Source organism: Protopterus annectens, chromosome 2.part0, assembly GCF_019279795.1.
Source record: "Protopterus annectens isolate FY-2018-M chromosome 2.part0, PAN1.0, whole genome shotgun sequence".
Classification (NCBI taxonomy): domain Eukaryota; kingdom Metazoa; phylum Chordata; order Ceratodontiformes; family Protopteridae; genus Protopterus; species Protopterus annectens.
The window spans coordinates 901,099,149-901,116,571 of NC_056728.1; the positions used below are offsets into that span (position 1 = coordinate 901,099,149).

The window sequence follows — 17,423 nt, forward strand, 5'->3', positions numbered from 1 at the left end:
CAGAACTCTTGTTTCAGGATAGAATTTAGATAATGGAACAGTAAACGTAAAAAGATGTGGCACAACTTCTCCAAAAGAGTGACTGAAATGTTACACTGACAAGTGTTTTAACCTTCCTCTATGTCAGAATTACGTTTATTTATTTACTTGTGAAGAGCTCCTTATTTATTTTTTAGTAACACGTCTTAGCTTTGCTTGGAACAGTACACTATCTGTTGTGAGTTAAGGTAAGTGTTACAGCCATGGGGCTATGAAAATATTTACCACAGAGCCCTCTATATATCCCCCAGACCATGAACTGAGCAAATGAATAAGTACTCCCGAGTAATGGTTGTCTGACATAGACAGTCACTTGCCTGTGAAAGTGAGAACAGCAACATGGACTCTTCTCAGTATCCATTGCCTTTTATGCCAAAATTAACCCTTTTAGGAGGGAAAAGAGAAGAGTAAACTTTTAATCCAAAACCAGGTACATCTAAGATGTATGGTTCTGTTATTGTGCTCAAGTGCTGGCAAAGAAATCTACTTTTTCCTGGGTAAACTATAATAGTAATGAAGATCTCTGCTAGAGAATACATAAGCACAGTCTGATTTCTGGGGTGGGAGAAGGACAAGTTGAATGCATAAATGAAGTTTGGCAACAAACTAAGTTGTCCCGGGACATCTTCATGGGGGGTTAGGTTAATATTAAGGGGTGTTAAGTGGGTTGTGGAGGTGAAAGGGTTAAGTGGAGGCAGAGATGGTTGGGAGGAAATGAGATAATGATGGGGAGGGGCTTAAGAGGTTTAGTCTAGTGTAGTTGGGTTAAGCAATCACATTTTGGCGTGAACTTGTTAGTGTGAGTTTACGTCCAAGACGACCTGTAGGTACTGCTTCTGCAGGTAGGCCTTGGATTAGTAATGATTCATATGGGGATGCACTTGTATTTGGAGTTTAGGTACTCTGCTGGGAAGGCTGGGTTGATGTCTGGTAGATGGTATGTTAAACGTGTTTATTTTGTATTCATTAAGGCAATTTTAAGGTTGATTCAGCTGGGTAGTATAAGGCCTAGGGAGGATAAGGCATGTTGAGGGTAAGTTATAGCAGGGTTTAATATTTGCTTAGGGGTAGTTCTGCATTCTTTCTGATGGGAGAAGTGTTACTAGGTTAATGGTTTTAAGGTTTTGCTGAGTTTGCAAGGTTGTAAGGTTCCTTAATCTAGAGTGCACTGCATGTTTTAGTTAAGAAGGACGTGGGTGATTGTTGCCTGGGTTCAAAAAGTTTTATAGGTAAAACCGTGAGGGGGGGAATTTACTCCTCAGGTTTGGTAATGTTTTACTTGGTTGGGGAAAGAGTGATATTGAATTTATAGAATAGTACTTTAATGCAATGTCAGTTGTATCATGAATCTGAAGTGCGGGAAATTTTACGGGTATTTTTCTAATGCATCTTAAGTTTCATTGATGTTTTGTATGTGGTAGTATCTGCATTTTAAGCAGTAAATGTAGGAGATATGCCAGTAGTGGTGTATACTGGCATTAGTAGTTGTGATTATGCATGAATGAAATATTTACAGTTTTTCCTTTTATAGATCCCTCGGAGGTTGCAATTGGAGATGGACTGCCGGGCATTACTTGATAGGTGGAAGTAAGGTGACTTCGACAGATATGAAAAGGGGTCAAGGATGATGTTGGTTTATGGAGTGGTATGAAAAGAGGTCATGGTCTTTCAGCAAGGCAGCTGCATGTGGAATTGTTTGTTATATTTTCTTCCCAGTAATTACAGCATAATGGTTTGTTTTGCTTGTTTTGGGTGGGGAGCATCAGGAGTGAATTTACATTATATCATTGATAGCTGGGGTTGGGTAGGGTTGCAGCCTTCAGGGATAGGGGATTACCGGGATGTGCAGAGTAAGTGGGTCAAGTTGTGAGCTACATGGGTATCATTGCATGGAAGTGTGGTCTGATTTATGGTATTTGAAGGAGAGAAAAGGTATGGTTTAATTTATACATGCTGGAGGGGGTTGGCATGTCACTAATCTTGTTTTGACCAGGTGGCATAGGGCATTTTCATTTTGGTATAATCTTGTTTAGACCAGTGACATAGGGCATTTTCAGTTTGGTATATTGCTGGTGGCATTCAAGAGTATTGATAGAACAAAGAGGGGTCAGACTGCTAAAAGCCATCATGGGGTTTAGGTGCCTTACTGTTGATATGGGTAGTTGGTGTTGGCAAGGTGGTTGGTAAAAGGCATTTTGAAGTTTTCAGGTTCTGCATGTCATTGGGCAAGTAAAAGGGATTGTTTGGGAAGGGTGGTATGCAATTGGAACCTTGGGTGATTGTTTTCACTCATCCAGTTGTTTGAACCGTATGTGAGGGAAGGGCCAAGGAGGGATTGACATGATGCTGGAGTTTGTTCCTAACAGGTGGCATTTTGGGGTGACAGGTTTGTCTCGAGTAGGTAGTGTTGATGTTACATACCAAGTTAAGGTTTTACAGAATAGCATAAGGATCATTTCACTTGGGGTTTGGGCGAATTTTGTAGATAGGGTTTTAGGAAGCATGGTAGGTAGGTGGCTGTGTTGGGGTAGTTTTAGAAACTGGGTGCATTGTTACAGGGGAGTTATAAGGTTTAAGGACATCTGGTTGCAGGATAAGGCAGCTGTAGGATACTAGCTGTATAGGTAACATAAGGAAAGAGCTTTTGAGGGGAAGGCTAGGGACAAACAGAGGTTAAGAATGGCTTGGCAATGAATGAACTGGGGGGTATATATGGCTTGGCTCGTAGAGTATTTCATTGTTGAGCATAGGTGAGCTTTCAGGAACTAGGTCAAGGGATGCTGGATTTCTACCATCTAAAGTTTTGACATTAAAGTTTTGGAGTTAGACTAATCCTTATGGTAATGGAGTTGTTGTACATATAGAACTGGGTAGTGGATGGGCTAAGGTGATATGCTATGGTCAACAGGGTATTGGGGGTGAAACTTGCTACTATTTGTTTGACAGGGTACTCTCTTGAGTTCAAGGGGTTATAGTTTGTGGTTTTGTTGTGGTTATAGGCTGTCAATACATTCAGGATGAGCCATGATTTCAGCTTTGAAGGCAGTGAGCTAAAAGGGTATGTGTTCTCTTGGTGTGGATGTTCCGGTCTTACAATGGGGTCATGGTAATCTTACTTTATTTAGTTTCATTAGGGTGTGTTTTAGCGATGGCATGGCAAAGGGGTTTATGATGGGATTCTAAGGTGCTTTACAGATGATAGGTACAGCAAATGATGTTTGGCTTGACCTTTCCCTTTAATGGAAGTGGGTTGAACAATTTTGGGTAGAAGGGAGGGGGAACAGCCTAGTCAGGCTGGTTGGTGGAGAAGAGGGATAGGCTTGCCCTCTTCTTTTCCCCCTCTGATATCTGGATGTTAATTTCAAGGATCTGGGAAAGGAAATGAGTAGCTGGAGGAAGCTTGCTGAATAGACAAGCAAGGTAAGGATGGTGCTTATTTGGTGGAAGGTAATTCAATGGATGGTGTATGAAGTGAGTTGGGATGCTGCTTCATAAGTAAAGTAAGTGAGCAGAGGTATGGACCCTGCTTGTTGGGCAGGGTGAGTAGGTACGCTGCCCTAATTAACATTACAATGAATGGTGTATGAAGTGAGATGGGACGTTGCTTCATAAGTAAAGTAAGTGAGTAGAGGTATGGACCCTGCTTACTGGGGCAGGGTGAGTAGGTACACTGCCCTGATTAACATTACAAGAATGTTATGCTGTATTTAGAATCAATTATATCATGAATAGTGGTAATTAATAAAGTTGGTGATCAAAGCTATTTTATGGAAATCTAATAAAGGTCGTCAAATGTCATTTGATGTGTTGTGTGTTACTGAAGGGGACCGGGACAATAGCATTTTTCTAGTTTGCTCTCTCTTACATCCATAACCCCAACACATACCTCTCAATCTCTCAGAGCAAGAAATCTAGACAAAGCCAAAAATAATGGTGGGACAAAGTCCCAAATATAGGGACAGAGTTTAAATATTGCTCCGGTAAACTCAGATAGTTGCTAGAATAACAGGTTTTACATTATTATGTATTTCCTGAGGGATATGAAGTCTGAAATTCAAATGTCTGCCATTATTTATTATTTAGTGACTTCAATCTTCATGTTGGTATGCCACAATTCCATTGGAGTGGGTGGGGTTACATGTTTATGTATGTAAATGTTATGTTAATCAGTATCCCAATTTTTCGCCAGTTGTACCTACTTTTTCATGAGCCTTTGTCCAGATTTTTCATGTTTCCAGGTTGAGAGGTATGGCACATACACATTGGTGTTTAATGATAAACTGCTGGGATAGCCTCGAGCAATAAATAAAGTAATCAGGAGCTCTAACTAATTGAAAAATTAGCTGTCCACACTAATGGGTCTAAACAGGTGAATGAACCATCTGGCTCTTGACTATAATTCTCTCTTATGATGGGGTTGATGACAGCTATCAAAATGTAAATATGAGCTGGAAAACATTTTCTTTTGGAAAATGTTAGCGATGTAATTTTTGAGGACTTTGTTTTCCCAATGTTAACATCCAGATAATCTATACTGTCAGCTGGACAGCTATTTTTTGAATGCATTAGAGTTCCTGATTACTTTATTTATTGTTCCAGGCTATCCCAATAATTTATTGTTAAACATCAAAGGAGAAGTGGTTAGAGGTAGAATTTCTAAGTTTTGCCCCTTGTTGGGCAAACCAACTACTTCTGACAGGACTACTTCTCAAGACATTAATTCTACCTACAACAATAAATTACACCACATTTTGTCTTTTCTGTTCCCCTATGCTTGTGATTCCTACAAATATGTAAAGACTTTCCATGACAATTGGAATTTAAGTTTCACTGGAGAAATAAAGGAGAAGCTAGGGGATTTTCCATGAATAGTTTTCAGCTGAGGTTGGCGCATCAACATTTATTGGAAATGGAACAGACTACTTCTTTAAGTAAGCACAAACAAATGAAGAAATGTGGTCACTGTAAGCAATGTTGTCACATTCACAAAGACCCATACATTAATGTTGAAGGATTCAAAAGGACTCTGCCTTGTCCCTACAGAGGGAACTTTGAATGCTCTATGGTCATGTACCTTGCACAGTATGTTTCCTGCCCTACTTATTATATAGGCAAAGCAACTTTGAAACCAAAAGACAGAATCCAAGAACACTATTATGATATTAAAAAAAGAAAAAAGCACCAATGTTTTATACAAGCACAGTTTAGTTTATAATGAGTTTAAGATGTTTGTGTTTTTATATTGGAGTTCATACAAAACAACCCCAGAGGGCGAATACCAACAATATGGTTGAGTTTCATGAAATTTGTTGGCAGCTTAAACTTAATTCCAGTGTTTTTCCTGGTTTAAATGACATTATTTTCATCAGCAGTGTGCTTAAACTTAGAGTTATGAATTTGTGATTGGATTGTGAAGATGTATTTATTTTATTTTTGTGATTTCTCTTTTATTTTCATTTTTTTCTTTTGTCACTACTATTTACGTGCCTATCTATCATTCACTTCAGAACTGCATATACTTTAACATTATTGGATTTTACCTTTAAGAGATAATTGATTTAGCTGCATTAATTTACTTCTTCTATTGTGATTGGGTCATACATTTTAAATATGTGGGGCATTAGGTACACTTTTTACTCTAATTAAGTTGTTGGAATGAAAGTGCACAGGTACTGTTTCAATACATTTGTTTTTTGATGTTGCTGTTTGCTCTGTGGACATTTTCTTTGTTTTTTGTACTTATCAGTGTACTCCTTTTGTTGGATCATTGCAACACTTGCCTCATTGATAAATTCCATTTAGCTAAATTACTTTTCATATAATTTTTTCTGTTACATTGCTTAATAACATGATTTACACTTCATACCCTTGTATGACTTTGTTTAAAAATGTTTGCACAACATGTTGTATTTTACTTATGCCCAGTTTTGCTCAGTTTGTGGAGCTTTCAGGACAAATTCAAATAAATAAATATATTTGTTTGTAAAGCTATATATCTATAATCAATATATCTATATCCATATATATATATATATATATATATATATATATATATATATATCTACATATATATATATATATATATATATACATATATATATATATATATATATATATATATATATATATATATATATATATATATATATATATATATATATGTCCCCTTCAGATGATCGAAGCTTTAAAACTTCGAATTTCATATGGCCGAGACCATATGATCAAAGTTTTAAAACTTTGACTGTTCTGAATGGAGATCTCCATACACTGCGAAATGGGAAATTTTCCCTTTTCCTCACTTTAGTGTGACCTTGGAGTTGGTATATTTAAATAGCAGGGGGTGTGGGGGGCACAGTGCAGGTAGACTTTCCCCCCTACAGAAATGACCAGGAATTGTTTTTGTTTTGTTTTTCTTTTTCTTTCAGGAGTTTGAAGTTTTGAAACTTCGATCATATGGTCTCAGCCATATGAAATTCAAAGTTTTAAAACTTTGATCATCTGTAGTAGACCCATATATATATATATATATATATATATATATATATATATATATATATATATATATATATATATATATGTGCCTTACCAACACAGATTATACACATCATGCTTTAGTTTCTTTTTTCCAGTGCGACAAGACCAATATTTAATTTGTTGCCTGTAGATTGGTTTGTCAGACAGACTTTTGAAATGAGTAGAAAATCTGAATTTAACATGTAAACCACAGCTGTTTTGATAGTTAACATATGTAGGAATGTACTCATATTTTAATACATTCATCATGACTAGACTGAAAAAGATATTAAGATAATGAAATTTGGAATCTTATTTGCATTTGTGTATCATTTTTCTGCAGTTCTTTGCAGGTGTACATTAGCACAAATGAAGGCTAATTCAAACTCCTACACTACACAGATAAATTAAGACCACCTTTGTGGCTACAGGTGTATGTTTGTCACCTGAGCAGATTTATATCAGAGAGCTAAAGAAGTGCAAAAGTTTCCTGTCAGTTACAAAGAAATGCATATTTGCCAATACTGCAATCATCTTCCTGGTTGAAGAATCACAGTTAGCCAATAATTATCCTGATGATTGTATTTTGACTATCTTTATTACTTGTGGACAGCGGCCCCTCCAGACAATGTAGTATAAAACCACTGGTTCAATTTTGAGCCATGAATGCTGCATATTGAAGTATAGGTGCAGCCATCATCAACTTTCAATGTTCCCTTTGATATACTTGTTAGTAATGTTGTGAATGAGTAGGTTTGCTTTGACTGTTCAACACTTAGATGTCTGCCACTATAGACACAGTACCACCACCTTTACTGACAACTGCAGAAACAATGTAAAACAGTTTCATTTTAAAGTGATTCTGCGGAGGAAATTCAACTTCACCCACTTCCACCATAAGTATGCTGTACCCACATCCCAAAGCTGTAGCAGCATTACTACTGCAGTTGTTTTAACTTCTCCTGTGATGCTTGCAACTAACACTGGGCTCCCTAGATTGTATACCTAAATAGGTAAGAGGTTCATGTCCCACCATGGGGAACTTGTGTGTGTATGGGGTGGTCAAGTGACAGCTATGTAATTATTCAATGTCAAACTTCCTGTGTCAAGCTCCACTGAGAATACGTTTGACTCTGACAAACTGCTGTTGGGGAAAGGTTAGTTTCTTTTTCTAATACTGCTTTCTTGTAATTTGTATTGCTTCATTGCCTTCTTCTGTTCTGTATATTGTGTTGTATTTTCACTACACTGCATTTTAATTGTATTTTGCTTCAATTGCTTATTAAAACTAGGAAGCAGAACAGATCTTTGTCTCTTGTGAGTCCCACAGAAATTAGAACATGTCAATTAATGTTATTTACTTGTGAATTAAGGGAGGAGCTGGAAACTAAACCTTCCATTTAAGGGGTAAAATAAAACATTTCAAGACTTTATTGGAAAAAACTCACTCAGACACTGCCATAGATTGCTGTGAACAAAATGTTAGCTTGCTTTACTTGTATTGCTTTCTTGTAATTTGTATTGCTTAATTGCCTTCTTTTGTTTTTTTTTTATTTTGTGGTATATTTTTATTGCACTGTATTGGAACTATATTCTGCTTTTAATTGCATATTTAAACTAGGAAAGAGACCAAAGCTGTGTCTCTTGTGAGTCTCATAGAATGAATGCAAAATGGTATAAACTGTATACCTTGAACTAACCAAAGCTCTTAACATAATTCTCTTTTCAGGCATAGTTGAAAGTTTAAATAAACTGGGAATAAACTCCTATGCCATCCACTGGATTTCCAACTGGCTCATAGATATGATGCAGATAATCAGAATAGGGGAAGTTAACTCCACAAAGAGACCAGTCACCAGTGGAGTCCCCCCAGTGTTCTGTGCTGGGACCACTCCTGTTTGGCATCTACTTTTCTGAAGTAAAAGCCAATACTAAAGTGTTCTGGCTGATTAAGTTTACAGATGACTGCAAGCTAGAAGCAGTCACAGCATCCCCAAATGACCTAGCCATCTTGCAGATTTTTTTGTCTCAAATAAATAACTGGTACCAAAATCATGTACTGAAACTAAATGCCAAAAATGCATCACTGTATCCTTTAGGAAGTCATCTACCACAGGGAACTACCTCATTGACAATACTCCTCTATCAGTTGACACAGTTCTTTGGGATTTGGGAACTTATGTTGACACTGACTTAACTGTGATCAGCCTATGTTTATTGTTGTAAGAAAGTCATTCTATATTGCACAGCTTATAAACAAAGGGATTGTGTCTAGATCTAGGGCTGTCATTGTCCCCCTCCACTCAGCCCTCATTATGCCAGTGATTGAATATAATGCTCCTTTGGCATCTATCTGTACAGACATATGCAACAACTGTAACACCCACAGAGATACATAAAGGGATACAGTGCCTAAACAACATGGTTTACATGGACCAATTCAAAGCCCTGTCACTATACTCTGTATCCAACAGATTGCTAAGAGGTGACTTGTGTCTGGCATACAAGGTATCCTCTAACCCATTACTGATGGATTTACTGCACATCAGAAAGTCAATGGCATCAGAAATGCTTGGTCTAGGCCTCTATAACCCTTTTGCAACATTAATAGAATGGTTTGGAGGCATAAGTATATCTCGCAGGAGATATCACTACGGTGGAACATCTCTCCATTATCATAAAACAAAGTTCATCCATGCCCATTTTCAACCGCAACTTAGATCTGTGAATGGGAAACAAGAAATTTACCCTGGGATGGCCCTTGTACTAGTGGCAGCTCCTAAATGCTTTATTCCATGCATGGTTCCCCTCAAATTATCTACTGTATCAGCCCATTTATTCTCATTAGGAAAAATATTTAATTATCAACCATGTGATGGGTACAGCAAATCTATAACCAAATGGAACAGGTTAATTTGAGCACAAAAAAGGAAAACTGGCTAGGCTTAAAGTGGACCACAAGGGCAGCTAACCTAGTACTCACCTATAAACCTATAACCTATGAAACTCCTCTACATAGCGCAATCTGAACTCCATGACTGACAGGTTTCCATATCCCCATTTCTAGCCTCCAATTCAAAGGCATTACAGTTTATATCTTGGGAAATTCTTTTCCAAGTGGTCATCACCTATCCTTGTATGACTCTAGAGCTGCATGCCTTTATAATGTGGCAACTGTATCTAATTTGTAAGTTAAAAAAATAAAGAAAATTCAAAGAAGTAAAATACTAAATAATATATTTGCATGCCAATGTGTGCTGATACAGCAGAGAACACGAAAAGCTGTATAATGATATGTAAGTAGTTCTGAGTACTTTTCTTCTTTGTGCTTTCTTTTTTTGGTTTAGTTTTTGCCTAGCTCTACACAGTTTTATCCAGTCTTTCACAATACGTTTTGTCCCCAGAACCAACCCTTATGTTTCTGAAACAAAGAATTATCCATAAACCAGTTTTTCTGTCTATAATATTTGCTTCACCAGGTCTGAAGGAAGAACAGAAAGAGACCATCACATAATGAATATGTACTACCAGCTCATGTTTTAACCGAATCATGTGCAAAAGCTCAGGAAGGAAGAAGGAACATCCGTTCATCTCCTTTTCTTTACGAAAACTCCAAATCATAGCTCTTTGTGGTATTTTCTTTATGAAAGAAGGACTGGTAGCCACCAAGTAAATCTTTATCAAGACGATTGCCAATGGCATTATCTTCTTCACTCAGGCAGGTCACTTCCTTTTGATAAATGCTGTGATCAAAGCCCAGCTATTAGAGGTATGGCTTTTCTAGTGCTTGCATCAAAACTGTCCCCACTATAGATATTTCTGCTATGATCATTTGGTTATTAGTTTGCACCTTTACCATCTATTACTGACTAGGCCATTACTTCTTCAGTAAGTCCTCCTTTAATAATTTAGAAATTGTTGAGTCTGCCTTCTAAACCTTTTGTCTTTTGGTTGTTCTACAAATTCTTTTTGTGGGAGACAGCCCATTCATAGACCCTCTAAGGAGCAAGAAGGCTGACAGTGGTAGCGATAGCATATATATTCTTACTTATCAGTTAATCTATAGGGTTAGTCACCTTGATAGTTCCCAAATACCATCCCACCATACTGAGTGCATGGATGCCACTATTGGCCAGCTGTAGCTTTTGGATATGCCTACAAGTCAGGCAAGTATATACTGTATGTTACTTGTTAATATATGTGTCAAATCATAATTGCATTTCCTTGACTTGGACAACTTACACTCACTCAACACTTGGGTTGAACCTGTGACTTCAGGCACTGGGCACTCTGTTCAACAGCAGTGTATGATATCACGCTGTGCCTCACAGTATGACATGTTCCTCCCCCACATGACAGGGGTTTCAGAGAAAACATATCAAAGTAAAATGGAAGAGAAGCTATGGAAAGACTGCGATGGTGATGCTGCGGTAGCGTTGTCACCTTACAGTAAGACGTTGTCCTGTTCGATTCTCAGCTAAAGCGTCTTTTGTGTGGAGACATGCGTGAATGGGCATACCTTCGGTGAAGGTTGTGCGTTAGAGCTGGCAACTTGGCACGTAAAAATCTACTGCCAATCATTAGTGGACTGGAGTTCCGCTGTGGCGACCCCTAACTGGGAAAAGCCAAAAGACACAACAACAACAACCTTATATGGAAAGAATACATGTCTTATGTTTCTTGCAGTCTGAAATGTCTTTCAAACAGGAGGAAGCTGACTTCATTAAGCCCCTAGTACTGAAAAGAGATCTTTTACCAAACTGAATAATGCCAGGTACTTGACTGATTGACTACTCATGATTTAAATATTACATTTTCATTATTTTTACTCTAAATTTATACATTTTATGTTAAATAATAAGACTCAAGATATGGAACAAGATTATTTCTTTTATGAAGCAAAGTGATAAAATAATTTAAATATTTTGTAAAATATGGGTTTAGATAGGTAAATGTTGTAAGCTAGCAGTGGTGTGATACTTTTTAAGTAGTTTGATCTTGTCAGTTTCATTATTTGTACCTGCAATATGAAGTATGCAAATTTTGTCATGCCTTCACACACTTGCCATACTTCAGCTGGTAACCATGAACAGTGTACGTGCATGTGTGTATGTTTGTGAGGAGACATATTTTGATATATAATATGATTAGTTGTTGTCTGTTATAATAAACAAACCAAAGTTTATTTGGTTTGGACTTGGGAAAACTTAAACACGAATATTGCAGATTGATACTCTCCAATTGATTAGATAGCATTGATTTGGTACATATCTCTTATGGCTAGTAAAGATCAAAGCAAACCAGTGTGCATGCCTCTTCCACCTTTCTATGTTTCTCTCTTTATATATGTGTGTGTGTGTGTGTGTATATATATATATATATATATATATATATATATATATATATATAGATAGATATAAATATAAGATAGCTATATGTTTATGTGTAAATATATATATATATATATATATATATATATATATATATATATATATATATATAAATATATATCAATGAATCTATTTATATTTTTGTATATATATCTTAGACACACACACACATACACACACACACACACACACACACACACACACACACACACACACACACACACACACACACACACGCGCACACACACACACATGCACACACGCACGCACACGCACACACACACACAGACATTCAGTAGTTGCTTCTCACTTGCAAATGACTATAGTTACGCAGACATAATATGCATACATTAGAAAATGCCAGTCATACCTTGCTGATCAACTTCTTGATATTTGATTGTTATTTGAGTGTGCCATTAACAGTTACATGATACAGAGTGTAGCAACATTATAAGACACACATACAATGAAAGGATGCAGATGATGTTTCTAGAGGTTGGTTTTGTATTACTTGAGTGCTTAGTAAATGGAAAACACAATAATTTTGTTGTTTCTCCTGCTGTTAGGGCATGTGTACAGGCAAATGGACCTATATATTTTTAATTTTGGCTGTACAAATATTAAAACAAAGGCAATATATGTATGCTGTTTTCCATAATTTTGCCAGTTTGTCAAGTGTGATAAGAGATCCTTTTTAAGCTAGCTAATCTTCATCTGAACAACAAGTAAAACAACAAGAACTGAATGTATAAGTTGCTAACAATGTGGCTTACTAATGTGTTAGAGAAGCAGACTGACACCAAATAAACCTGATTTTCTCTGTTACAGAAGAACAAAGTAAGACCACTGCTACTACTTCCTCAATTGTATCTACAAACAGCAAAGAAGCATCTGATACCACTACTGCAAGCTCAGAAAATGGCAGCAGTAAGTAAACCTCATTGTCCAGGTCCTCTTCAATAAACAGACATCTCACCAAATGACATTTGATGACCTTTATTAAAATTCCATAAACATTACTTCATTGGCCAACTAATATTTTCATTTATTAATCACAGTATACACATCCATATAACAGTTATCTTAGGGTAGCATGACCCGACTCACCCTGACCAAGTAAGCAGCATCCTCAACTGCACTCGCTTACTTATTCTTTTCAAGCAGCATCGCAACTTTCACTTGGCCCCACATCCATATAACAGTTAACTTAGGGCAGAGTGACCCCGCTCACCCTGACCAAGTAAGCAGCATCCTTACCTCCACTCGCTTACTTTACTTATCAAGCAGTGTGGAAATGCACACTTGAATTTTCCAACTCATCGAAATAACCATCCAACCAAATAAGAAGCTTCCTCACCTCCACTTGCTTATTTATACTTGGCAAGCAGCATCCAACCGCTCACTTGCATTTCCAAACTCATTGAAATGAACCTCCAATGCCAGAGGGGGAACAGAAGTGGGACAAGCCTGGCCCTCTTCTCTGCCCACCAGCCTAACCAGGCTGTTCCCTCTCCTTCATTCCAAAACTTCCAACAAACCCTCCAAAACAAACATAACCATACCTAAAGGTTGAACCAAAGTCATTTGGTGTGCACCAAACCCTCTGAACCAAGTGGATCCCTGTCATTAACATCCCAGTGGCCTAACAAAATTTGCCTAAGCAGCTAGTTGTCTAAATAGCAAACTGGGAGCTATTATTGACTCTCAAGCTGATGTAGACATCTTACAAAAAGGCCTCACATACACCAGTGACTGGTGCCAGAACCATGGTCTTAAGCTCAATGCTAAAAAGTGCATTGTCATCCCCTTCAGGAGAAACACAGTGCCCGTGAACTACCATATCAATGGTAGCCCACTCAAGTCCCAAAGTGTGATAAGAGATCTAGGGACACATGTAGATAGCAACCTCTCCTTCGACAACCATGTTGCCACTGTAGTTAGAAAGTCCTTCTATGTGGAACACTTCATTAAAACAGGTTTCTCATCCAGGAAGAAAGAAGTCATAATCCTTCTCTACTCATCCCTCATTAGACCCATTATTGAGTACAATGCCCCATTTGGCATGTATCTTACTAGACACCTACAATAACTGGAGAGGCCACAAAAATTCCTCACAAAGAGCATCCTAGGACTCAAACACATGCTCTATACAGACAGACTGAAAAAACTCCAACTTTACTCTGTCTCATATCGCCTACTTAGAGGCAGTCCCTGCTTGGTATACAAAGCCATGTCTGACCCAGTGTTGCTAGGCATGCTTCATCTGAAAAAGTCTCAATTCCTCCACACCACACTCAATCTCATCACCACAATAAACAGAACCTGATAGAGGGACACGTTCCTAACCCAGAGACTTCCCATACTCTGGAATAGACTCCCCATTCATGTCAAGCAGAGCACTTCACTAGCCCTCTTCATGAATCTTGACGAGTGGATGGGTAAAAGGTAATTTACCCCGGGGATCACTTCAACAGCCTTGGTCGATAGGGGCACAGGAAACCAACGTCCTGCAACAGGACGACTCGGAATATTCTTGGGCTAGGCTTGTGTTGGCTCTAGGACAATTAGCCTAGTACTCACCTATGAACCTATATAAACACAATAGTCAGTTTTTTGTAATGTTATATGAACAGCTTACAATGTCTCAGTAACCATTCAAGCCACAAGTGTATGACAGATGACTGAAGTATCAAAACTTCAAACGTATGTTACATGCCCAAAACTGTTCGATTCACAAACATTCAAATATGTAATACATCAAATCACAAGTTATGAACTAAAACAAAATATACTTTTTGAAGGGGGCAAGCTCCCCTGTACTCCCACTCCCTCATAATTATATATTCTAATTCAGAGGCCACAATACAGTGTAAAAAAAATCCCTGATCCCTACTCTCTTGCTCTTGCACAGCAGAAAAGTCTGTACATTTGAGCAGCTGATTTTTGATCAATTGTACATGCTTTTTTTGTAGTTTGACAAGTCAGCTTGTTCATAGGTTGCTAGATTAATAAGCAACACACATACTGCCAGCTGCATTTTCTTCATTTAGCTGTGAGCTTTCATATGAAATTAAACAATTCTGTCTGTGTCACTTGATTATTGAGATACTCAGAAAAATATGAAAATTAGTGCAATACAAATAATTAGTATACAAATTATATTAGGTATCTCTTTAGCTGTACTACACAGAGGTCAACATCAGTGCAGTTGCATTTGCTCTCATATAAGTCTTATGATGAACTTTCCTCATAGCTTGTATTTAGCATGGTTTTGAAATTATTAACGTACACATGAAGAGGAAATACTTGATTCCTAAAGACACCACTAAGATGTTCCATTAGAAACATCTGGAGGCATCATTAAACTTTAATGAGTTAAATGACTGCTCACAGATAATTGGTACTATATGCATATTAAAAGGTTGGCTTAATTTAATTAAAAGCAGTTGTGTTCATGTTTCATTAGTTTTGACTAGCTGGTTGAGCAATACCTTAAAAATTGGGACAGATTGTGTCTGTGCTGGAGATTTACCCGTTTCCTCTCTATGCAAAATAGTTAAGGTCGAATTTTATTGGTTTGTACTGGAAGGTAGTGACTGAAACTCAGACTATGATTTGTGATGGATTCATCATCTGTTTCTCAACCCAGGAATTCCTTTTCAGCCCCCAGTCCCCTCTCAGGATCTTTTTTCAGATGCATCAGCCATAACGTGGTGTGCTTCGTATGGTGCTGCAAAGGTTCAGGTTTTAGCCCATTCATCAGAGAGCAGATCATATCATCATCAAGGAGATGAAAGCTCTTCTTCTTGCTCTTCAGGCCTTCCATACCCTTTTTCTTCTTGAACCTCTCAAAAGGTTTACTGACCACAGTAATGTGGTATATTAACAATCAAGGTGGTCACAGTCTTACATTCTGTGAAGATTAGCTGTTCAGGTTTGGGATTTGGCTGTTTAGTGTCAGGTGACCCTTCAGCTTGTTTATATTTCTTCAGAACAAAACACTGTGGTGGACTCTCTGAGCTGTGTTTCTGGACATTGTCCACCAGTGGGCAGTTGTCAGTCTGATTCTTTTTTTTCCTCAATTCTGAACAGAAAACTTCCTCTCTTTTACACCAGATTCTCAAGTCCTCTGGCGTGGAAGGTGAGTACTCTGCCTTTTTCTTGGATGGGGATGTTTGTCTATGCCTTCCCTCCCTTTCCTCTCCTACCAAGGTTCCGGCTCAAGATAGAACAGGACTCCCTCAAAATTTTGTTGGCAACTCCCTTTTGGCCAAGACAGCATTGGTTCCCTCTTTTTCTGCATCTAGCCAAGATCAACCACCACAAGTTACTTCACAGGGTGAAGCTACCCCCACAAGACAAGGGGTCTCTCATCCATCCCCATTGTACACTCTTCAGCTGACATTGTTTGTAGATGATTGGGTTTTGATCCCTTTTAGGCATCTTTTTTTCTGAGGACATGCTTAGATTTTGCAGGAGGCCAGGAAACCCACTACTAGGAATTGTACTTGTCCAAATGGAAGAGATTTTCTGTCTGGTGCCTTGCTCGTGACCAAGATCCACTTTCTGAGGAGGTTCCTGTGGTTCTCTCTTATTTCTGTGAATTGCTTCATGCTGGGTTAGCATATTCTTCGGTTAAAGTTCACCTTTCAGCTATTACTGCTTGTCTGCCTTTGATTCCTCCTTTGGCCTCAGGTTTGAGGTCAAACAATTTCTTAAAGGTGTCCTTCATAGTAGGCCTCCCAGGAAGTATATTCCTCCTTCCTGGGACATTAATTTTGTTCTTGAAAATTTGACTCAGGCTCCTTTTAGCTTCCTTGAAATATTGTACATGGAAGAATGTTCTTTAGACCCTTCCTTCAGCTTGGAGGATGTCTGAGCTTCAGGCCCTTATGGCTGTCTGTCCTTTTTTAGTTTTTTAGAGGGACAGGGTGACTATGCGTACCAATCCTCCTTTTAGGCCCAAGGTGGTTAATGAATTGCCTCTTAATCAGTCTATTAATTTGCCCACTTTTTTCCTTCTCTGCAGTCTGCTATTAAGATGGTTCTTCACACCTTGGATTTCCACACACAGTTTAGATACTATTTGAATAAGACTAAGGCCATTCCCACGTCTGAGCAGCTTTTTGTTTCTTTTCATCCTAGATCTCTAGGTTTGGCTGTTTCTAAGCAACCATTTTTTATAGATCTCTAAGGCCATTTCTTTTAGTTGCTCCTTTTATGGGAAAAGCCTTTCTGCTTTTGTAAAGCTCTTTCTACCAGGGCTATGGCTTCCTCTGGTGTTTTTTTTCAAAGGGTTGGATACCATTTCCATCCTTGAAGCTGTTACTTGGACTTGTATCCATAGCTTTACTAACCATTAAGAACTGAATGTGATTTCCAGGGCTAGAGCTGGATTTGCCAGGGCTATCCTGTATGGGTTTCTTAAGGATCCTGCTGGGCCTTTCTCTTCCCAAGTTTCCTCTTGAGCTTTTGTACTCC

At 38.1% G+C, this 17,423-nt stretch overlaps 1 protein-coding gene across 7 annotated transcripts in view; it reads left to right on the forward strand.

The window, feature by feature from the left end:
- Window positions 1–17,423, forward strand: part of LOC122793286 (A-agglutinin anchorage subunit-like) — a 1,003,124-nt gene that overhangs the window by 554,829 nt on the left and 430,872 nt on the right. For 6 of the 7 annotated variants that reach the window (XM_044061154.1, XM_044061150.1, XM_044061151.1 and 3 more), the window contains one exon: window positions 12,771–12,869. The exons of the other annotated variant lie outside the window; for it this stretch is intronic. In XM_044061154.1, the coding sequence (XP_043917089.1) occupies window positions 12,771–12,869 (99 nt within the window). The remainder of the gene's footprint in view (window positions 1–12,770; window positions 12,870–17,423) is intronic. 7 annotated transcript variants of the gene reach the window in all.